At 39.9% G+C, this 22,928-nt stretch overlaps 5 protein-coding genes across 6 annotated transcripts; 3 read left to right on the top strand and 2 right to left on the bottom strand.

Moving 5' to 3' along the window:
• Window positions 1-1,440: 1,440 nt before the first annotated feature.
• Window positions 1,441-5,212, top strand: LOC133720702 (vacuole membrane protein KMS1-like). Its single transcript, XM_062147131.1, has 8 exons — window positions 1,441-1,672; window positions 2,074-2,273; window positions 2,474-2,552; window positions 2,754-3,053; window positions 3,405-3,562; window positions 3,828-3,944; window positions 4,353-4,532; window positions 4,622-5,212. The coding sequence occupies exons 1-8, from the start codon at window positions 1,621-1,623 to the stop codon at window positions 4,877-4,879; spliced, it is 1,344 nt and encodes a 447-aa protein (XP_062003115.1). The 5' UTR covers window positions 1,441-1,620; the 3' UTR covers window positions 4,880-5,212.
• Window positions 5,213-5,444: 232 nt separating this feature from the next.
• Window positions 5,445-6,722, bottom strand: LOC133720703 (F-box protein At1g55000). Its single transcript, XM_062147132.1, has 2 exons — window positions 6,252-6,722; window positions 5,445-6,024 (listed from the first exon to the last, which is right to left on the bottom strand). The coding sequence occupies exons 1-2, from the start codon at window positions 6,678-6,680 to the stop codon at window positions 5,623-5,625; spliced, it is 831 nt and encodes a 276-aa protein (XP_062003116.1). The 5' UTR covers window positions 6,681-6,722; the 3' UTR covers window positions 5,445-5,622.
• A 2,600-nt stretch (window positions 6,723-9,322) lies between these two features.
• On the bottom strand, window positions 9,323-12,614 carry LOC133721489 (protein AUXIN RESPONSE 4). Of its 2 annotated transcripts, XR_009852220.1 has the most exons (3): window positions 11,266-12,614; window positions 10,549-10,774; window positions 9,655-9,792 (listed from the first exon to the last, which is right to left on the bottom strand). XR_009852220.1 is itself a non-coding variant. In XM_062148117.1 (2 exons), the coding sequence occupies exons 1-2, from the start codon at window positions 12,484-12,486 to the stop codon at window positions 9,544-9,546; spliced, it is 1,470 nt and encodes a 489-aa protein (XP_062004101.1). In that variant the 5' UTR covers window positions 12,487-12,608; the 3' UTR covers window positions 9,323-9,543. The 2 variants fall into 2 exon arrangements, 1 of the variants encoding a protein (XP_062004101.1); XM_062148117.1 differs by lacking the exon at window positions 10,549-10,774 and having other exon boundaries at window positions 9,323-9,792; window positions 11,266-12,608.
• An 893-nt stretch (window positions 12,615-13,507) lies between these two features.
• LOC133722300 (aminopeptidase P2) lies at window positions 13,508-18,658 on the top strand. The gene is made up of 13 exons (XM_062149153.1): window positions 13,508-13,924; window positions 14,160-14,285; window positions 14,405-14,524; window positions 14,940-15,215; window positions 15,349-15,521; window positions 15,799-16,053; window positions 16,699-16,850; window positions 17,010-17,200; window positions 17,359-17,467; window positions 17,566-17,720; window positions 17,849-17,941; window positions 18,205-18,285; window positions 18,388-18,658. Exons 1-13 carry the CDS (start codon window positions 13,613-13,615, stop codon window positions 18,457-18,459), a joined length of 2,115 nt encoding a protein of 704 aa, XP_062005137.1. The 5' UTR covers window positions 13,508-13,612; the 3' UTR covers window positions 18,460-18,658.
• A 1,067-nt stretch (window positions 18,659-19,725) lies between these two features.
• Window positions 19,726-21,168, top strand: LOC133722693 (eukaryotic translation initiation factor 2 subunit gamma-like). The gene has a single exon (XM_062149566.1). The coding sequence runs from the start codon at window positions 19,726-19,728 to the stop codon at window positions 21,166-21,168; it is 1,443 nt and encodes a 480-aa protein (XP_062005550.1).
• The last annotated feature ends 1,760 nt before the right edge of the window (window positions 21,169-22,928 follow it).

The following is a 22,928-nucleotide window of genomic DNA, read 5'->3' as shown; positions in this document are numbered from 1 at the left end:
ATTGTGCATGAAGGGTCCAGTGATGAGGGACTATATTGTCAAGCTCGACTCATTTCAGAAGATCATGGAGAAAGGCATCGAGCTCACACCTCAATTTATGTCGAAGCTGAGGATAGGTACCCAGAGGCCAGTAACTGCCATGGTTATGTCGAAGCTGAGATGATGATGAGTAGTTCAGGAGGTGGCAAGGAACTATATACACATAATCGGAAGAGCAACGATGTTTACATCCTCGGGTATCCACTGCAATAAGGCCATGCTTTGCAAATACATGTTGATGTTGCCATGGAAACCAGATTTTCCCATGAAGCTTAGGGCACACATGCACCTTCGTAGCATATATTTGCAAAGCATGACTTTATGGGAGAGGATTACATTTTTGGGTATGTGAACATTGTGTTTAAAGTACCGAATTTACAGAAGACGTAGTAGATTAATTACGGTGCCACCAATGGCAACTACATCAATTGTGGTGGAGCGCCAGCCGCCACAAGGGTGTCGGGCCATTGACGGCAATAATCTTTCTCTTTCAGTCTTTTACTAAACTGTTTGATAATATGTGTGAAGTTCTAGACCCTTGATGTTTAATTATTGATTTTTTCAATTTCAAGCCTCTATCCCATTCCACTATTCAATAATTAAATATTGTGAACAATGTGAATACGTGTCTTTCCAGTTCTTTTATCCAATTCTTTTCAAGTTCTTTCAGCAGAGCTCTTAAAGAGATGAAATTAGTACAAATTTTGGTTTGAATGATGCTCAACCTGGCATATAAATTGAGAGCTCGAATGTGATTATTGTTGAAGAACATGTTGAATCCGGCAACAAGTCTAACTCCAACCGGCTCTTGCACGACATAGTGTACGTTCAAACTAAGTTTTGTTAGAGTGACTTAGAAAATGAAGAACTTATTGGACAAAGTGTTTATATCCGGTCTCACATTAATTCTGTTAGCTTATAGTATGATGAGGGTGACGCAACTTTAGAAGATGAAAGCTCATTCAAACTCTACCAAAAACTCAAAAGCCAAACATTGTCAAACTAGTTTGCAGATCTCTATCCTACCCACAATCGAACACCAACTATGCGTCTTAACCTTTAATTTAATTGGTTAATTATGCCTTTTTGAATTACATTTTTTTCCCAAGTGGTCTTAATAATGTGCCCCCTTGTTGTTCTCTTTCTCATCTCAATAAGTCTTTAATATTTTTTAGCCAAAAAAACATACGCTGTGAATATCGGTCGGGCCTATGCCGAAACTAGTACGGCCCAGTATCTTATTCAGCTAATGGACTAGTCTTTTTGTTTTTTTTTTTTTTTTCTGAGTTGGGGTGACCCAATTCATTGAAAACGATTGCTTGTGGTCTCCACTACACCGAATCACTAGTTAAAGTCTCATACTTTTCAACCACCCATTATTCTATTTTCTTTTTCTTTTTACCTTTTCTTCACGTTTTGCGCGCAAAGCGTGCTCCTTCAGTTTAACGTTACCGCCCCGATTCCCTGCACAATCTTCATTTACGTTCTTCTTCTTCTTCGTCTTCCTCTCTCTCTCTGAATCCTAATTCCGAAGCATACATATACTATTTCATATATAACTACAGTGTTAGGTTTTTCGCAATGGATCTCCCTGATTCGCCCCCGTCAAATCCCATGGATTCGCCCGTCTCCGGTGAGTTTATATTGTATTTCATGCAGTCTTATTCGATCGCTTTCTCATTCGTTTGATTTTAATATGCAATCCGATTGTTTATGCTTGTGTTTGAATTTTTGCTGAAACAAGTCATATGAATATTCAATCACTTTTTTATTTCATTTTCATATATGAAACCATGAGGAACTTTCCTCAGTTGAGCTTAATATGAAAAGGAGGAGGAAATAATGTAATCAAAAGGTGTCAAATTCGTTGATTTTTCAAATTTTTTTTTTCCTTTTAAAAAAAAAAGCGATCTTTTATTTATTAGGTTGGATTTGTGTAATTGAAATAGGACTTGCTGGATATGAGGCCTTAAATGCAGCCAAATAATGTTTTATAGTGCATTGGTTTTGATTTCTAATTTTTTGATTGCTCAGGACTGCGTGTGAGGCATCACCGGGAACTTGAAAATTTAACACTTACGACGAGGCCGGTAAAGACGTTAAAGTATTTCACTGTGGCAATTGGTCGGTATTTTAGGCAATTTATGGCAACTGGTGGTTCGTTTGTGCTGTTTATTATGCTAGCGGGAGGTCTAGGAATTGCTACTATGACAATTGGCGGACCACATGAAAAGGTATTAACTCTCAAGCATACATTTCTCTTTTTCAACATTTGCTTTTAGATTGTTAGATAGGTATTTATTACAGATTGCTTATTAGATAAGAATGTTGTTCTATTGGATTGTAGGACTCTCTGTACCATTATTGGATGTGGATGGTCTGTATGCATTTCCGGACTATATGTTAGTCATTTAATAATTCAATCTCTGTGCAGCACATGCAGGAGCTTTTCCGTTATCTGCAATTTGGACTCTGGTGGCTGGCTCTTGGTGTGGCATCATCAATTGGTCTCGGTAAGTATGAGTTATGTTCAACATTACCTGCTTTTGTATTCTATGCCATAAACTTATTATCACATTGAACAAAATTGTATGTGTATAAGTCCATTAGGAATAATTCAGGCACACTAGTTTCTTTCCCCAAATACTTTTTTTTTGTGAAAAATTCGCTTCTGTAACAAACACTGAATCTTTTTCATCATTACTGCTATACAGGATCTGGTTTGCACACATTTGTACTGTATTTGGGCCCTCATATAGCTCTGTTTACCATGAAAGCCGTGCAGTGTGGCAGAGTTGACTTAAAAATTGCCCCATATGATACCGTTCAATTGAAAACGGGTCCTTCATGGATGGATAGAAACTGCTCTGAATATGGTCCCCCACTATTTTCATCCCAGCAAGGTTCAAGGCTCCCACTTAGCAGCATACTGCCTCAGGTTCAGTTAGAGGCTATTCTGTGGGGAATTGGAACTGCACTGGGAGAGCTTCCTCCATTTTTCATATCAAGAGCTGGTAACTACCAAACAAACAAAAAGTTCTTACGGTCACCAAGTATATTGCCATTAAGATATGTATTATTGTAGCAAACAGTTTCTTTCTAGACGGGAACAGCCTGTTGAAAAGCTTCACCCAGTCAATTTTTTCTTTTTCTTTTGAACTCTTATCTTCATCTTTGCATCTCAAGTATATATAGAATTATAAAAAATTGCACTTACGGATGGAGTGATTAATCTTGGTTGAACAAGTAACTAGTTATTACAATTGTTGTACATATATTTTAGCGAGTCTTTTATCATTTTGGCTCTTCAACACCTCAATACATTTCTGCCGATCTGCATTATCCTAACCTATGAAGTTTTCCAGCTCGTATAGCAGGGAGTGAATTGGAAGTAATGAAAGAATTGGATTCTTCTTCAACTGAAGATGGTGGAGTTGTAGCTAATCACGTGAACCGGATCAAACTATGGCTTCTTTCACATTCACAGTATCTGAACTTTTTAACGATATTAGTTCTTGCTTCAGTAAGGTTTCTTCTTGCTCTTATAGGAAAACTTTTATAATATGTGTTATGTCATTTCCCAAAACATGGCTATGGAGATATATTTTATATACTTTTTTTTTTCCCTTGAAAAGCTGGTTTCAAAGTTAGCTTAATCATACTCATGATTTTACAAATTTCTGTTAATATTTGACCTTTCTAACTCCATTTTGCATTGCAGTATATATTTTTATTACTTTTTCTTAAATATTTTCAATCCTCCTAGTTCTTATCAGATATAATTTCAGGTACCCAACCCTCTATTTGACCTTGCTGGTATAATGTGTGGACAATTTGGCATTCCATTTTGGACATTCTTTATCTCAACAATGATTGGAAAGGCATTTATCAAGACTCACATACAGGTATGTTAACTTGTAAGATATTTTCCAAAATTTGAGAACTTATTACTATCTGCTCATTGAATATTCATGGTTGCTTTTATGCACTACAGTTGCTATGTTTAATTATGTGGTGCTAGATATAATGTTTTCATAACATCATGCCAGCAGTGGTACCGTGACTTGTGAGGGATTTTGCGTCATGCATGATGCAGACTCTAGCGCTGCTTCTAAAATGAGCAGTGTGTCACTGATTGGATCCTTGATCCAAACTATTAGATGTTTAAACAATGCTTGCCGTGCAAGTTCTTAAATTACTTCATCTTGGTAGGACATACTTACAGGTTTTCAGTTTACATAGTAAAGATTCCTTGTATTGATGGTTCATGAGTTTACATAACTTAAGGAAGTTATGTTTCCCTGTACTTGCAGACCATTTTCCTCATCTCAGTTTGCAACAATCAACTACTTGACTTGGTAGAAAATAAATTGATTCGGTTGCTCAGCATTTTCCCTGGATTTGGTTTGATTGCGCCCAAACTGATTGCCAAACTACATATTTTGAAAGAGAAGTATATGGATGGCTCTCCTTCAGTTATCTCAAACAGCGAGGTAGTGTTTTTGGTTTGTGCCCTTCCTTGAGTTATACCTCCCAAGTAACCATGCTTGTCCTTATACTCTTCTCCATTTTCTGCTTTCAGGTGAAAAAGTGGAACTTCTCTATTGGTGCAATTTGGAATACTGTTGTGTGGCTCATGCTCATCAACTTTTTCATCAAGATTGTGTCAGCAACTGCACAAACCGTTCTCAAGGAAGAACATGAAAAGGAGTTGACTGCATTGACGAACAATGTAGGGGCATCAGATCTCGGCAAGGTTGTGTCAACAACTGCACAAAACGTTCTCAAGGAAGAGCAGAAAAAGGAGTTGACTGCAAAGCAACTGGCTGACGAACAATGAACAGGCATCAGAACTCGGAAAAGCAACTGATTGAATTATTCTGAAGGTCGTTCAGATCCAATTATCTTTTGTTCCTAATATTCCTAGCTTTGGACTGTAGTGGCAGAAAGTTTTTATCTCTGCTATGATCATATCTACCAAAGCTCAACATCTGCATCTCTGTTTCATTTTGTACATAAAACGCACCTGCAATGAAACAGGAGGTGGTATTGTAGAAGTATCTACATGTCTTTTAGGGGATGCTATCACTTTTAAATTGTATCGATTCTTGGCCTTTGTATCTTACATTTGCCCATCCTGGGATATGCAATGGAATAATATCCATTCTAGACATTCATTTATACAATAGATGCAATCTTACTCGGAAAATGTTGTTACCATCCTGCAATCCCCTTTTGGCATTTCTTGTTTCATTTTTCCTAGTCTTGGAGAACAGCAGACTTGCCAGAAGTGCTTTTGATAAGGAATGAGAAAGCACTTGCTGGATGCACTGTGCTGTTTCTGACAATAAGATTGATGTCGTTTCCACAATTCCATGAATCCAAGCAACAATCAATCAAGTATATCTTTCCGAACACAAATGATATATGTTATCATTAACATTTAACAATGGGGATGGACAATCCCAAGTTACAGCTTAGGTAGAGATTTACACGATTTTATATAACACAGACACTGATTCATTGATATAAAGTAGTAATCTTGAAACATTGACACAAATGGAAAGACTGGCTTGCAATGCTTTAAGCAAAGGCCGAATGAGTCTCCCACCTAAGGTCCTGCGAGAACTGAGACAATGCAGCTCTCGGATCCCCATCAGCAATGGACAAGTAGTACAGAGCAGTGGCATCATCAACCTGCATGCTTCTCCTCAGAGACTCAAGAACCCTCTTCTTGCCTAGCTCAGAATTCAAGCCACTGCTGTCGGCACTCTTCTGCGACAAAGAGCAAGAGCTCATTGATTTCTGGTCAGGACCATCTTCCAAATACAACACCGCAACTTCTCTCTTAGCACAGGGATCCACTTCGACATAGCAGGTAGCTCCCACAAGCATTTCAGGATCGCTTATCGGAATCAACAACCTCTCCCTCGAGTAGATTCCATGCTCGCTCATCATGTTGTTCAAGCGCTTTATGTCCATCACCTGATCAAATACACATCATCAATGACCAAAACATTTCCGAAACAGCTACTGATGTATCGACAAAATTTCAATATCAATGTACATTATACGAAATCTTTGGCTAAACCAACTGCAATTGCAATGTACTGGATTAATCGAAAATTTCGAGGATATAATCGACATTTTAGACCTGCAATTTTTGCATCTTCTGAAAATTTCAGGCAACCAAAACACACCGTGACCGTTACCTGAACGGAATACTTGACGGCGAGGCTCGCGACGCTATCGCCGCGGGCAATTCGGTGCGAGATGGCGAATTTGCCGAGGCTGTTATCTCTCCAGAAGCTTCCGGAGGCGGGTTTTCCGACGACGTCCTTGAGCTTCCACGGCGATTTGAAGGCGTTGGCGACGATCTCTTGATCGGAGGCGACGGAGTTCCAGGCGCGGCAGACGCAGCTGGAGCGAGCGAGGTCGGGGATCGGAAGCTTCTCGAAGATGAGGCGGAGGGTGTCGCGGCAGGCCAGGGCCGAGAAGTGAGAGTTCATCGGGGATATGGAGGTGTGGCCGTCGGAGGAGGAGGACGACGAGTCGTCTCGGGTTTGGGTGGTGGTGGAGGAGGTGGGGCTGAGAGGGTTGAGGATATCGTCGTCGTTTTCTTCGTCGCCGCAGCAACCCATCGTCCTTTAAAAGCCGAGAGCGGATGGTGGAAATGGAAGCCGGTTTCTAAGAGCCATTGGTTTTGTTAGCTTTGAACCTAAGGGACGGTGTCGTTTTGGGGGGTTGACTGTTGGGACGTGGGAGTTGACTAACTTGCGAGGCTATGGTTTTAGAATATTTTTCATTTCGGACCTCGTTTGGTTATGTTATTACAATTTTGACCTGAAAGAAAAAGATTAATGACACATTTACTTGCTGGAATGAGAATGGAAATGAAAAGAATGTCCGTTGTATGAGTTTTCCTACGTTTACTAACTTATGTAGGTATTAGAATGGATGCGTCTCCCGCCTCATTGTCAGAAATCAATTCCTGAACATTCTTAATTGGGAGAATAGTCACTTTGGTCACTCAACTATGACTCATTCGACACTTTGGTCACTCAAGTTTCAAATATATCACTTTGGTCACTCAAGTATTACACTGTCATTCACAAAAGTCACTTTGTTGTGAGAAAAAATGCCCCTTGGGTGACTTTTATGAATGACAGTGTAATACTTGACTGACCAAAGTGATATATTTGAAACTTGAGTGATCAAAGTGTCGAATGAGTCATAGTTGAGTGACCATTTGTGGAATTCTCCCTTCTTAATTTGGTACCCAAGTTAAAAAAATCAAAGCCTTAGGAATGCATTTTCTCTACCCAAAATATCCTTATGTATTTTCAATAACCCCAAATTACTCTTAAATCTTAATCCTAGAAATATATATCTCTCATGAACATTTATTTTTTTAGGAGTTTAACCCGATTCATGAACATTAGTAAACAACATCAATCATAATAAGTTATAGGGGTCCTTGACCAATAGCACCAAAAAAAGCCAAAATTATCCCATTTACCCCAGCAACATATTTTTGTTCTCACTAACCCCATTTAACATAAAAAGACAATTTTACCCTTAGTCAAATTAAATAATTACATACATGCCACTCTCTTCTCTCTCTGTCCAGCACATCGGCGCGCACACTCTCTCTCCCCCCTCCCCCCAAACGTGGCCGGCATCTGCACTCTCTCCGGTCAGAGCTCCCTCGTCACAGCGCCATCTTTCTCTCTCTCCTCCGCTCCGCGTCGATCTGCACTTTCTCTCCTCTCCGTCTCCTCCGCGCCGATCTGCACTCTCTCTCTCTGCTCTCTGTCTCCTCTGCGCTAATCTGCACACTTTCTCCTCGGTCGGAGCAAATTCGACTGGTGCAGGTCAGGAACTGCGCCGGGTCTCCAAGCCATTGAAGCCCGGGTTTCGTTCTGATCTGTAAGTTGCGTCTTTTCTTCTCAAATCCTACTTCGACGTCTCGTTTGCTGAATTGCCCACCAACTGTTCGACGAAATGCCTAGGAAGAACATGGCCGCGTGGAACACAATGCTTTCGGGGTATAAGAGTTTGGGGGATGTACAGAAAGCACGCTCAGTGTTTGATCAAATGAAGCCGCGAGGTGTTAATTCATGGTGTTGCATGATCGATGCGAATGTGAAGAAATGGCGACAATAAGTGTGGCGCAACGCTCTTTCGGAATATGGTGATTGAGGAAGGTATAAAGCCATTTGCGATGCATTTCCGTAGGTTCATTTACGAGTCTTTCTTGTCTGTTTGTTTGTTGTCATCATGGTTGGCGTTGCGCTATGTAGATACACATTGCATTGGATGTGAATGTGGACAGGGCAGAGCATGTGCTTCTATGTGCCCTTTTTTTTTTTTTTTTTTTTAAGTAATGGGACAGAAGGAAAGAAAAAAAAAGTTTTGAATGTCTATTGGGGGGCAATAGACGTCTATTGAAGGGCAATAGACGTTTTTAAATTGATATAATCTCTTCTTTTTTTCTTTAATCAAAGTTTTATTTGTCTAATTTTAGGGATATTAGTTCCAATTCCGGCTACCAAAAGTTCTATTGAGGGGCAATAGGCGTCTATTGGGGGGCAATAGAAGTTTATTGCCCCTCTATTGGGGGGCAGTAGACGTCTATTGGGGGGCAATAGACAATACCCTCTATTGGGGGCCAATAGACGTCTATTGGGGGCAATAGAGATTTTTAGAAAAGTCCGGTGAGCGGCGGCCGGTGACCGGAATCCGGCGAAAGTTGGCCGGAATCCGGCGGCCGGTGACCGGAATCCGGCGAAAGTTGACCGGAATCCGGCGAAAGTTGGCCGGAATCCGGCGGCCGGTGACCGGAATCCGGCGAAAGTTGACCGGAATCCGGCGGCCGGTGACCTGCTCCGGCGATGTCTCATATGGTTTCTCTCTCTTCCATTTTCTCTCTCTCTCTCTAAGTAACAAAGGGGTAAGGGGTAAAATGGTATTAAAAAAAAATAAAAAACAAAAAAAAAATCTTAATTGGGTATTAGGGAAGACTCTCTTAGAGTGTATTGGGTAAGAGGGAATTAAAAAAACTTAATGGGGTTAGTGGGAAAAAAATTCCTAAAAATGGGGTAAATGGACAAAAACCCTAAGTTATATTCATATTCCGATTCCATATAATAAGTAAACATCTTAACGGATATGAAATATTCTCATACTGATTCCTTCATTTCTTCTATTTTAGTCGTCACCGATTCATGATTTTTTTTCATTTCAAATAAGTAAACGTGCTAATGTGCCATACACTCGCAACTTATATGAATCAGCTTCCTTTCTTTACTTATAAAAAAAAATACAACATCTCAAGCTTCAAAGATTCAGCACAACAAACTTGCTGTTCAAGGCATCTTGTACAATAGATACGAATTTCCTAGCATCCATGGCAGTAAAAAAGATTATCCAGTGGCCAAAATCTAATTTCTAGCTCCACTGAAAACTTGGGAAACAAAAAGTTTTAACAACAGTTGTAGACGTTCACCATCCGTGGCCATGACCAAGGCCGTACGGATCAGGATAACCAGCTCCAGCACCATGAACATGTCCATGACTATGCTCTTCATGACCAGCATGACCATGAAGATGCCCATGACCAGTCTGTTCGGCTTCATCAAGCAACGTCTGAATATGCTCAGGGATCCGCTCTTCAGTGACCTTTCTGACAGTAGCAGGTAATGAGGTCACAAAATTAGCAATGTGTCCAGCTACTTCATCAGCTGCATCCTCCTATATCAAACAACAAAGGAAAACAACTTAGCGGACCATCCACAGTAAAAAAAAAAAATAGAGTAGTTTATCAGGGTACTCGTCATGGTGTCTGACTATTAGAAAAACCACTTAAATGTCGCAGAACTAGAACACATTATGGCTAGAATAACACATGAATGTTAAATTGTTAACGAAACACATTATGGATCCAACTCAACCTCACATAAACATTCTTTCACTTCAAAGATCAGTACATATATCAGACAATGTTATAATGCATTCTGTCTCATCTGAACTCTAATAGGAGCCAATTTTGGACAACCTCTGTACATATATTGTGTTGTCACTGCCTGACCACCCTTAGAAGCAGTAATTTTGGACCTCATAATTAATAGCTTATGTTACAGACATAGTCACATTCATGCAAGAAGAGAATATACATTGTAAAGCCAACAAAAAGTACACCATAACCAAAAGCAGGTCTGCTTAGATCAAAATGTATAAAGAACTCAACACACATGCAAAAGCTCCAATCGAAAAGGAAATACATAAAATCAATCCTTTCCAGAAAACGTTTTTAACCCATCAGAATACAAGATCGGCCACAAATTTGCACTTAGTAATTATAACAACCTTTATATACAATCTGTATCTTTTGGACAAAATTTTTGGAACAGTCCCTGTTAATCCATGGAAATTCTCACCACTATGACTCAAGGAAAATGAATTCGGACAAACATAAACAGCAAATGGCACTGCTTGTTAAAATGGTACCTAATTCTCAGCTGAATTGGACCATGCAGACTTCATGACTTTTCAGTTTGTACTTTTTTCCCGAAGGGCTGAGAATTATTTCAAGATACCTCAAGTCTCAATTGGTTGCAGTATACATTAAAACAACACAGAAACTAAGGCACGTCAAACTCTGCCAAGAGCCTTAATGGAAAGCAATATCATAATCTTGTTCTGCAATTGTCTTGGACTCAAAAAAGAAGCTCCACTGTAGCCATGTAGTAGTAAACTTCAGTATCAGATTTCGTTATAGCAGTATTATCCACAAAGACCATAGACCAAGCACCAGATTACTTAGACCACGCAATTGGCAAGTAAATTCTACTACAATCCACTTAGCAACTTCTACATTTTCTAGCAAGGACTATAATATTCTGATTTTAGATCACAACCAGCAATCCAAGAGTTAGCCTCCTATTTCTAACAATTATAGGCTTATAGCTGTACAGGGACACTAATACAAATACTATAGGTTCTACCCTGTGAATATCAATTTTGAAGTAACAAATGTATTTAACATTATCTAGAGTTCATTAGAAACAAGTTTATTTGGTTAGTAAATCTTATACCTTCTAACATTTACTGTTTTGAAACAGTAATTTAAGGAAACTGAAACCCAGCCAAATTCAATCTAAATGGTATTAAAATATAACATACAGGAAAAACAAGCAGTAGTTGGTAAAGGTATTGAATCCTCACCTGAGGCCACCGTCCACCAGAATGGGAGACAAAGTTTGCCTTTGGAAGTGCATTCGCAATTCGGCGCCCCTCTTCACTCCATTCCTTAGACCAACGTTCAGACCAAAGCAATTGCATTGGCACTCCTTTCAGTCCATCCGAACCACCCCATTCTGCAATATCAAAGCTACGATTCAACTTCTTCCCCATTCCAACAATCGCCTTCATCCCATCCCTCCCCTTCAAAAGAACTCTATGCGCATTCAAATCCACACTATCAACCCCGCTCGAGCAACTCATCTTAATCAACAATGCATGAGCATACGAAAACCCCAACACCAACTCCCTAACCAATGGCACTTCCAAAACCCACAAAGGTAAAGCCCCTGCCGATTTAGCCCCAGTATCAATCAATGTCACACTCCTAACAGACTGCACATTCTCCAAAACCCAATTCGAAACCATCCCCAAAGCCGAATCATGCAAAACCAAATGCACAGGAGCCAGCCCCATTGTCTCAATCACTTGCCCCAACACCTTCCCAACCTCCTCAGGGCCCAACTCAATCGGCTTCACTACTTTTCGCTTCGATGCCCTAGCCTCTATCTCCTCAAAGGGCACCTGCCCAGTTGCCACAATCTCATCAAACGCCCAAAACAAACCCTTTTCTTGAATTTCACTCACAACAAACGAAAACCTCCCAAGAAGCCCACCTGGGTTCTCCCCAATCTCCACCGTCGATTTATCCGAAAACCCATTTCCAGGTAAATCAAACGCCACCACATGAACCCCTCTGGAACCTAGGGCTTCGATTACTTTGCGAAAAGAATACGAACTCAGACCCAACCCATGAACAATTATAACCTTCTCCGATTCTGTAACGCCTTTCTCAGCTGTGAAAACTTCAAAGGCGGATTGGTCCGGGTGGGTCTGGACCTTTATAGTGCGACCCTTGGAGTAGTATTGACGCAGCGATGTGGGTAAGCTTAAAAACCAAGACTTTGGGTCTTGCGGGGAGAGAGAGGAGAAGGAGATGAAGAAGAAGGTTATGATGGAGACTGTGATTGTGAAGTAGAACCAGAAAGCGAACGGGCTTTGAACCTCTTGGGGTGGTTTTGATGGTGGCGGAGTCGGAGACGACGGAGTGGGTTTTGATTGTTTTGAACGGTGGGTTGGTTTGGTGCTTGGTGAGGGTTTGGGGTCTCGTTTTTGGTTGTCTTCTTCCTCTGTGATGATCACCATTGCTGAAAGGTTGGAGCTTTAGGAGGTTTGAATTGGAAGGAAGATCGATCTATACAGAGGAAAAGCCTGAAAAGTGAAAATGAAAAGCGAGTAAAGTGGAAGCGGGGATGTTTAGGAATATTCACTATAACGTCAGGTCGTTAATGGAAGCTAGATTTCAATAATCCACTTTTTTTTTTTTGCATCATTTCTTTTTGTTTCATAAAATTTTACTTCCACTATTTTAATTTAACCATTCTAACCCAAAGGATTTGGTCTAGCGGAAATCTGGCTAGGCCTGCAAGTTGGGCGAACGTGAGCTGAATACTGAAAGAAGTTCAACGTTTGATCATGTGCTTGTGAAAAACACCTTATGGAGAGAGCTTTATTCAAATCAGGTCTCAACTCAGAATGGTACCACTTTGTCACAATTTCTTTAACAAAAAAAATTAACCACTTTAATGTTTTTTTTTTTTTTTACCATCCAAACTTCATTGTTGCTTATTTTACTTGGTACCTACAATTAATGAGGTCCGACTGACAACATATGAAAGGGGAAAACTTGCTTATTATAGTTTTATTTTAATGACATGCTTGGTAATTATATCGATAAATATATTCAAGAAACGTAGACTGGTAACTTTGCTTAACGAAAGAGGATTAATATTACATTTGTAATTCGCTAAGTGTCGAACTTACAAGTTTTGCATTAAATGAAAAACATAAAGATTGTCACCACTTTTAAAGTACCGTATCTTCTTTATTTAATAAGCATTTTCAAACTCACTTCCTTAAATTATATAAATCATATACTACAGTATTGACCCTAAATTTCTCCCCTTAATGTACCTAAGAAGATACATATATATGTGTGTGTATATATATGGTGATTGCATCCATGGGATTAAATTTTCAAATTTGATCTAAAAGCATCTATTTCTTAAAAAAGAAATCTTTTCTTGGAGTGAAAAATAAAAAAAAAGAAAGAAAAAAAGAAATGCTTTTTGGGGAGGAAAGTTAGGAAACGATTGGTCGTTGTCGTCTATTCGGTTCAACGGTATCTCCTTCTTCTTCTTCTTCCCGTGTTTGTGGGATAACTGACAAACTGAAGCTCACATCTCCTTGCTTGGGGTTTTGCTACTCTACGATGCACTCCCTCTCATCCCATGCGACGCGTCCTCTCTCCTCTTCCTTCTCTCACTCCACCTCCTACTTCCGCTTCATCTCCCTCTCCCTCCCATTTCTCCACTCTCCCAAATCCCACCCCAAACTTTTCACTATTTCCCCAAAAGCCCCCACTTTCACGATCCGGAGCATCTCCGCCAAGCCCTCTTCGGAGCTCCGACCCAAGCGCCCCAATTCCGACTCCGACTCAAAGCTCCGAGCTCTCCGCGACCTCTTCTCCAAGCCCGGCGTCGGAATCGACGCTTACATCATTCCCTCTCAGGATGCTCACCAGGTTAAAAACTACGTCGTTTTGATCCTCATTAGGTTTTAGCTCTACAATTTGATTCTGTAGTTTGAGTCTTTGAGGCATTGTTTCGAAAGCTACGAGCTTTGCTTTTACTTTGTGACCAAGATTGTGACTTTGAGCTGTATGCTATGATGTGCTAGTGCGGATAAGTTTTTACGGTTTTGCGCCATTTTTGACTGTGAATTAATAGCTCATTGGACTTTTTCGTTTTCGGTTTCAGAGTGAGTTCATTGCTGAATGTTATATGAGGAGGACCTATATATCGGGTTTCACAGGGAGTGCCGGCACTGCTGTTGTCACTAAGGATAAAGCAGCTCTTTGGACAGATGGCCGCTATTTTCTTCAGGTGTGTAGAGCTAGAAAGTTAGTTTTCACTCTGTTTATCATGATTGGGAGAAAGCGGTTTCTTCTTTTGTATCATTTGGATTGAGGTCTGTTCTTGATAACTTTGTGTTTTGTTGTTAGGCTGAAAAGCAGCTGAGTTCGAGTTGGATTCTCATGCGGGCTGGTAATTTTGGAGTACCTACAACTATTGAATGGCTGAATGATGTTTTGGCACCTGGTGGGAGAGTTGGCATTGACCCTGTGAGCAATACTTATTCTCTTAAAATGGGTGCTTCCGCTTGTCTTTTGTACATGTTTGTATCATTAAGTTGTACTGTTTTTGGCTTCTTCAACCGGTTACTTTTGGATACGGATTTTAACTGCCTCTTCAATTCTAATCAGTTACATGAAGCACAAGGTGACTGATTACTTATGCCTTGTAAATTGAATTGATTCTCTTATTATTTTTTATATTGAAAAGCATCAGTTGCTTTGACTGAACTCATTTTCATATTTTCTTTTTCTTAATCTGTTTGCTCCATTGGGTATTCTAATGATTCATTTTATTAAGCTTGATTCCATTTTATTAAAGTTTGCGTTTCCTAATGTTTTTATGTCATTCCTTAAACGGCTTGTTTGTGATGCCACCTTCTCCTTTGTATTGTGAAGGGATCAGTTTCTGTTTTCTTCCGATGCTGCAGAAGAATTGAAGCAGGGCATCGCTAACAAGAATCATGAGTTGGTTTTTCTGTATGATAAAAATCTTGTGGATGAAATATGGAAAGAATCAAGACCAGAGCCTCCAAAAAAACCAATTAGAGTACACGAACTGAAATACGCTGGTGCAGATGTGGCATCAAAGTTATCATCTTTGAGGTCTGAACTTGTTGCAGCTGGTTCATCTGCGATAGTTATATCTATGCTTGATGAAGTTGCCTGGCTGTTGAATTTGGTAATACTTCTGAACATCACTTTGGAACTGATGCTTTGAAACACACACAAAATTATGACTTCAGAGTTATTTGTAAACGATCCGGCTTCAGAGTTAATGTATTGGTCCAAATTGTGTGTCGTTTGTTTTGCAGAGAGGAAGTGATGTTCCACATTCACCTGTTATGTATGCTTATCTGATTGTGGAGATCGACAAAGCAAAGTTATTTGTAGATACTTCCAAAGTAGGCACTGAGGTGTTGGATCACCTGGAGAATGCGGGTATTGAATTGAGGCCATATGACTCCATTCTTTCTGAAGTAGAAAGGTGAGTTTGAGCTGAACCCTTTTTGCATAGCGAACATTTTTCATAACAGTGGTGATCTTGTACATGTAATCATATGTACAGCTTCAATAGCAGTCACAGCTTAATGCCAGATCATGACTTCTAGGCTGTAATAGTCAGGCAAACTAAGTTGTATTTTCTGTCTTAATTATGCTTCTAGCCTGACCTTCAATTTCTTTTTAGAGAAGGTGAACTTATTGGGTACTTAGTGCATGACTGAAATCTTTTATTTTTTGTCTTTACTTTTTAATATTTTCAGTCTGGCAGCAAAAGGGGCTAAAGTTTGGTTGGATGCATCATCTGTGAATGCAGCTATTGTCCACACCTACAACACTGCTTGTGAGAAATATTATGAGAGCCTTGAAAGTAAAAGAAAAGGTAAGACTAAGGAATATGATGACTCAAATGGTTGGTCTGAAGGACCCACTGGAATGTATAGGGTGTCCCCTGTCTCTTTGGCAAAGGCACTGAAAAATGATGCTGAGTTAGAAGGGATGCGGAGTTGTCATTTAAGGTAATTGGTTCCTCCCTCCAAACTTGACTCTGTTCTGATTTTCATAATTTTATGCTTTGAATATCATTTTTTGGTTCCCTTTGTTTTTAACATTAAAGACTAGCCTCAGCGTCAGATACAATGACAACAGATACCTTATATGATGAAGCTTTAAGTTGGATCATGCATATAAATTTTGAAGCACACTTTATAGCATCAGATAATTGCACACTAGAATGCCTTGAGAGCTTTCATTTTGGTTATGTGGTTTTGACTTTTGTGGAAGAAAATATCTAATTAGGGATAGATAAACATGTATGAATGTATTGTATCAGATATTCTATTTTCTAGTCAGGTATCGATTTTGCCATCTGCTTCTGTGCTTTGGGTGTGGATGGGGGTTAAGCTTGACAGTGTGGAGGTCTTTCCCCGCCCCCGCCCCCGCCCCCTTTTTTTGGGTCAGCAACAGTATTTTTGTTCTTGTGATGAAAAAGGTTTCAAAATGGAAGTGTTAGGCATGACAGTCACCACGGGTATACATGGTTCGTTTCTTTGTGAAGATGACATATTATTGATTCTGTTATAAGGAGAGATCTTTTCTGCATTGTCATTACAAAGACAAATATTGCTTACAAGGATATGTGTCAAGTGATAAGTTCTGTGCAGGGATGCTGCTGCTTTAGCGCAGTTTTGGGTTTGGATCGAAGAGCAAATCAACAAGAATGTGAAACTAACTGAGGTAGAAGCTGCAGAAAAACTACTAGAATTTCGTTCAAGGCAGCCTGGTTTCCTAGACACAAGCTTTGACACCATCAGTGGTACATATCACTTATTTATTTTCAGTGCCTTTTATCCTTGTACTCTCTCATTTCTTGTTTCCTTTCTTTAGGCATGGGGGTGGATAGTCATTATCTCATATTTGTCTTCTTCTTTTTTTTTTGCCAATTTCATTGCTCACAATTCCAATGATATTCCAGGCTCTGGTGCAAATGGTGCTATCATACATTATAAACCAGAACCAGATAGGTGCAGTGTTGTGAATGAAAAGAAACTCTTTCTGTTGGATAGTGGAGCTCAGTATGTGGACGGAACAACTGACATAACAAGGACCGTACATTTTGGTGAACCTTCTCCACGTCAAAAAGATTGCTTCACCCGAGTTTTACAGGTATCAAATAAATTCCTGTGAAACTGTCTTTTTTTTCCCCTTTTTTCTTTTCTTCTTTTGGGGATGGGGGAAGTGCTCTGAGTTTCCTAAACATTGATTTATTTTAGCATCAGAAGATGTGGTTTCTTGGGCTTTTCTAATCAACTGTGCAATTACAGGGTCATATAGCTCTTGATCAGGCCGTATTCCCTGAAAACACACCGGGTTTTGTCTTAGATGCATTCGCTCGTTCTTTTCTTTGGAAGATTGGACTGGATTACCGACATGGTACTTTTCACCAATTTCTGTTGACTTATTATGAACTGTTTCTTCTGCTGAATTATTGTTGTTCTTAGTTATCTTGTCTTTATCTTTCACTGTAATAGGAACTGGACACGGTGTGGGAGCTGCATTAAATGTTCATGAGGGTCCTCAAAGTATTAGCTTTCGATTTGGAAATACAACTTCCTTACAGAGTGGTATGATTGTTAGCAATGAACCTGGCTATTATGAAGACCATGCCTTCGGCATTCGGATTGAGGTACTGCACTTAATTATATGTAGACGTTGATGCTCATTCGTTCTCTTTGTTGCTTCACCATGGTAAGATTCTTATGCTATTTGATCTTGCACTCTTGCTCAGTAAATCACATGTTCATTTTCATACAGAATCTCCTTGTTGTGAAAGAAGTTGACACGCCAAATCGTTTTGGAGGAATTGGATACCTGGGATTTGAAAAACTCACATATGTTCCCATCCAGGTATGCAGAAGCTAATTTGTTAGTTTGAAAACTTTTTGATTTTCCTCAACTAAGCATGGACTTCATGTTGGGATGGCCTTAAATGGCAAAATGATAAATAAAGCTCTGTTGGTCCTACCGGGCTTCATAAATAAACGTTAGTGGTAATTGCTGTACTGCTAATCTCAACCAGAATGGCCCTAATAAGTTAGTCCTGGTGATTTACTCTTAAAAAAAAAGCTAAGATTCTATGAGCTTCTACTCCTAATGGTTTATTTACGCAGGCTAAATTGATAGACTTGTCTTTGCTTTCTGGTGCGGAATTTGATTGGCTTAATGATTATCATTCACAAGTTTGGGACAAGGTTAGTACAAATCGATAAACCACTTTTGCAACATGGAATACGCTTGTTCTTCTTCGTAGATTTATTTCTTTCATATGATGACTGACATTAGGGGTCTTACAGGTCTCACCATTGCTCAATGGTCCTGCACGCCAATGGCTTTGGAACAACACAAGACCACTTGTCAAGCAGTGATTCTTTCTTATCCATTATTCTCCATGTTGTACCCTTTCTTTGTTGTAGCCATGTTGTCCCATTTTGTACCCTTAGCCAATAATTAGACTGTAAGAGTATAGCCTTGTACATACTTTGCTCTGCATATTTGATAATCTTTATGATTATAAGATTGTTCAAAAATATTCAAGGTGAATGAGAAAAGGAAAGTATTTCTCTTTTAATACTGTACCGCACCTTAATGGCTGAAACAAAAAGACCGCTTAACTCAACATGCTGTATCCTTCTGATGGATATATTTTAGTTTGCCTTGTTGCACAACTTTGCATGCGTTATAGTTAATCAATTTTAAAGTATTCATAGCAATTCTCCAGTTATTTGCAGCTAGGTTTGCCCTTTTTCTGTTGGAGAAGAAATGAATCTCTAGCATACTAATCAGTAATCACTCTCTGGAAAATAAATCGTTCACAGTTAATACATAAACAATTTCAGGCTCAGGTTCTTAAATATAAGCAAAGCAGTCATCTTACAATAAGATCTCATTTTAGCATACATCAGAAATATATAGATGCTTCAAAACCCAGCTTCAAATTCTGATCCGCTCCCATTGTTCCTCACAGAGGATAATCAAGATTTTTGGTTTCTCCTGTCTATTCCGGTACGGTCTTGTCCAGATCCTGAGGTTTGCCTCGGTTATCGATCTCCACCTGATGAAGCATCACGTCCCATCTTAAGCAGCTCAACATCAACTCATGATCGGGAGGATCCCAATGATAAGGAACCTCTCTGAGGTCATGCATTGCTCTACAGATGACTCGGTGGCTCCTCATTAGCCTTCATCCTATTCCTAATAGAGTAGGGTTTTTTTTTTGAAAGGTAGAGTACGGTTTATTCAAATCAGTATTTGAGAAACAGATGGATTTGCATCCATTACGTGATTTGTGTTATTTTTCTTCTAGGAATTCTTTATTGTCTTCTTGTCATGCAAGTAGGATTCCCAAGTAGAATTTATGAATTAGATTGTTTTCTTGTTGCACAAGGTATTAAGGGATTCTAGTTAGATTCTATTTAGGTTTGGGTTGCCTATATAAGCATCGTTGAATGAAAAACACAAACCATCCTACAAAATCAGAACACAAGATCAGAAAAGATGAAGCCCGTGTAACCTTATTACCCATAGCTCTCCATGGCTTTCATTACGTTACCTAGAAGATCAAACAAGACCTCGTCACAACACTTGTCAGAACCATTTCGAAGGACAATACTAAACAAGACCTTGTCACAACAATGTCTAAGAACAATAATAAAGGCATCAAGGAAGATCTTGCCACAAGAGTGTCGAAGATGAAGGGTAATTTGATGGCTCAGGATCTGAGCAAACTGGATCTAACTCAGTTAGATCCACTCTCGCCGGAAGTTATATCTCGTCAGGCCACGATCAACATTGGCACAATAGGTCACGTGGCTCATGGTAAGTCAACGGTGGTCAAAGCAATTTCGGGGGTTCAGACAGTTCGTTTCAAACAGGAGCTGGAGCGCAACATAACTATAAAAACAGGATATGCTAATGCCAAAATTTACAAGTGCAGTAGCTGCCCCCGACCCGACTGCTACAAGTCTTATGGCAGTGGAAAGGAAGACAATCCTCTCTGTGAACGGTGTGGGAGTCAGATGAGACTGGAGAGACATGTGTCCTTTGTAGATTGCCCCGGTCACGAAGCACTAATGGCTACTATGCTTAATGGTGTGTCCATTATGGATGGAGCGTTACTTGTTGTAGCTGCTGACGAACAGTTTCCCCAAGAACAAACCAAGGAGCATCTGGAAGCTGTTGAAATCATGTCTCTTAAACACAACATTGTGCTTCAAAACAAAGTTGACCTTGTCCGAGAGAAGGCAATCGAGCAGCAAAAGGAGATGAAGGAGTGGTTTCGTGGCACGGTAGCTGAAGATGCAACAATTGTGCCTATTGTTGCTCAGTTGAAGTATAATATAGATGTAGTGAACGAGTACATTGTCAAGAACATCCCCATTCCGAAAAGGGACTTTGCTTCGCCTCCTTATATGAGGATCATACGTTCGTTTGATGTCAACAAACCCGGGTTTGGGAGTGATGACATAAAAGGTGCTGTGGTTGGTGGAACTCTTCTTAGGGGTGTTTTGAAACTGAACCAATTGGTGGAGGTTCGTCCTGGTCTTGTTGTCAAAGACGAGAGGGGGAAATTCTTGAGGTGCACGCCATTGTATTCTAGAATAGTTTCCTTGTTTGCTGAGGAAAACGAGTTACAGTTTGCTGTGCCAGGAGGTCTGATTGGGGTTGGCACAACCTTGGATCCTGCTTTGGCTCGCGGCGATAAATTGGTGGGTCAAGTAGTTGGTGATGTTGGCTCACTCCCTGATGTGTATGCACAACTTGAGGTGCACTACCACATGACAAAGGGATCAGCTGACAAGAAAGGGCTATCAAAGTTAAGCAAGAATGACATTGTGATGTTAAATATTGGATCCAAGGCTACAGAAGCAAAGGTTGTTGCTGTGAGGGAAAGTATGGTGAAGTTGCGACTAATCACATCTCCAGTTTGCACGAACATAGGTGACAAAGTGGCGATCAGTCAAAGAATCGAGCAGCATAAGCCCCGGTATCTTATCGCTTGGGGCGAGATTACAGCTGGGAGAACACTCGATATCGAACCTTGCCCTACTTTAGTAGCTGACTCCACAAATCAGTAAGACAGAAAGAAGAAAACAAGAAATGGAAAGGTCAAGGCAGAGACTTTTTAGGAACAGTTTTGGTTGATTTTTATATCTATGTTATTTGGTTTTGTTTGGTGATAATTTGTAGGTTGATTATAATTGATGATGAATTTCAAGTTTTTTACTAGTGATATGCTCTTCTGTGTTGATTCTCATCTTTATGTGCAACCTCAGACCATACACCTGAACCGCGCGCATTGTTGGCTTACCGTATTGGTGAAATGCTAGCTGCTAATATATTGACAGATGATACCGAATTCATGAACTCAGTTAATACAGACAATTTCAGGTTCAGGTTCTTAAAGAAAAGCAAAGCTGCAGTCATCTTATAATATACAAGTCTCATTTTAGCATACATAAGAAATACATGATGATTCAAAACCCATCTCCAAATTCTAATCCGCTGCATCCAGCCGCTGCCATAGTGGAATTACAGAGGATGATAATCAAGATTTTCGGTTTCTCGTTTCTGTCCCACTCCCAGTCTTGTCCAGATCCTAAGATCTCCTATTGAAACACAAGAAAGTCGACATCAACTCCTCGTATTGTACGTCATTGCCTCTGTCCCTCACTTATATATCTCCAGCGCGCTGATGAAGCATCATGTCCATCTTAAGCAGCTCAACATCCTCATGTGGCTACAACAGATCCGGAGAATTCCAATGATGAGGAAGCTCTGTGAGGCCATGAAGAATTAGCGCGCAGCTCCTCATTAACCTTTATCTCGCATTTTGTGGAGCCTTAATGGAGCCTATCCTTCCAATTCGTGGAGCAATAATTTCCTAGACCTCTCATTCCAATGTAAGATGACTCCGCAGCGCCGTTGTCATCATCATCGTTTGACTCTGTTGGAAACTCTATTTGGGTAGTGTTGGTGCTCATGGCAGATCGGTGAGGTTCAAGAGACAGACACCGATTTACCACCGGGTAAAGTTGGTGAGTCACAATAATAACAAACACAACAGAGAGGACCAGGAATGGGAATAAGAGAGAAAACACTTGGTATTGTGGAAGTGGAATGGAGAGGAGTGAGGGAAGGAAGGAGGCCCCGATGGTCTTTAATTACCTAGAAGGCTAGAAGCTGGGTGGGTACGTAGTAGTTGGGAGTTGTGGGTGGTTGTGGACTTGTGGTATTCAAAACCCTAAACCTCAGTAATAAATTCAAAAGATCGAAAAGGTTGTACTGCTCTGTATTTTTCTTCTGTCAGAGAACATTCGAGTGTTGTGGTTTGCAAGACTTGAACAGCTCTGTTGTCCTGTCTCTGAGACAAAATTGGTTCTTGTACGTTGACCAGATCATCGATGGCATAATGTGTTTGAAACTATCCTATAATTTTTACTTCAAACTCTCTCACCTAAACTTAATGGAATTTCAGTTGGTCACTTTTTTTTTATCAGATTAGCATTGTTAGATTATGTTCATCACCTCAATTTCCGTATCAGATTGGTTAATTTGGTTAATAAATATTCCTTATCCATTGTATCCTTAATTTGTACACGGTGTAGCAGTTAATCAATTCAAGGTGAATGAGAGAGGAAAAATATTTTTCTTGTAAAACTGCACAGAACGTTTAGACTGCTTTAGAGATCATAGCTAGAATCCTTCAACATATGGATTGCTTCACCTCACCTTGCCAATCAATTGTGGAATTGTGGGTACGTAACCCCTTTCTGGTGTTCTTTAGCCCATGCATTGTACAGAACTTTGAAATCTGTACTATTAAAACTAATTATTA

This window comes from Rosa rugosa, chromosome 7, assembly GCF_958449725.1.
Source record: "Rosa rugosa chromosome 7, drRosRugo1.1, whole genome shotgun sequence".
NCBI lineage: Eukaryota > Viridiplantae > Streptophyta > Magnoliopsida > Rosales > Rosaceae > Rosa > Rosa rugosa.
Note: the sequence above shows the minus strand (reverse complement) of the source record. Positions and strands in the feature narration are given on the sequence as shown.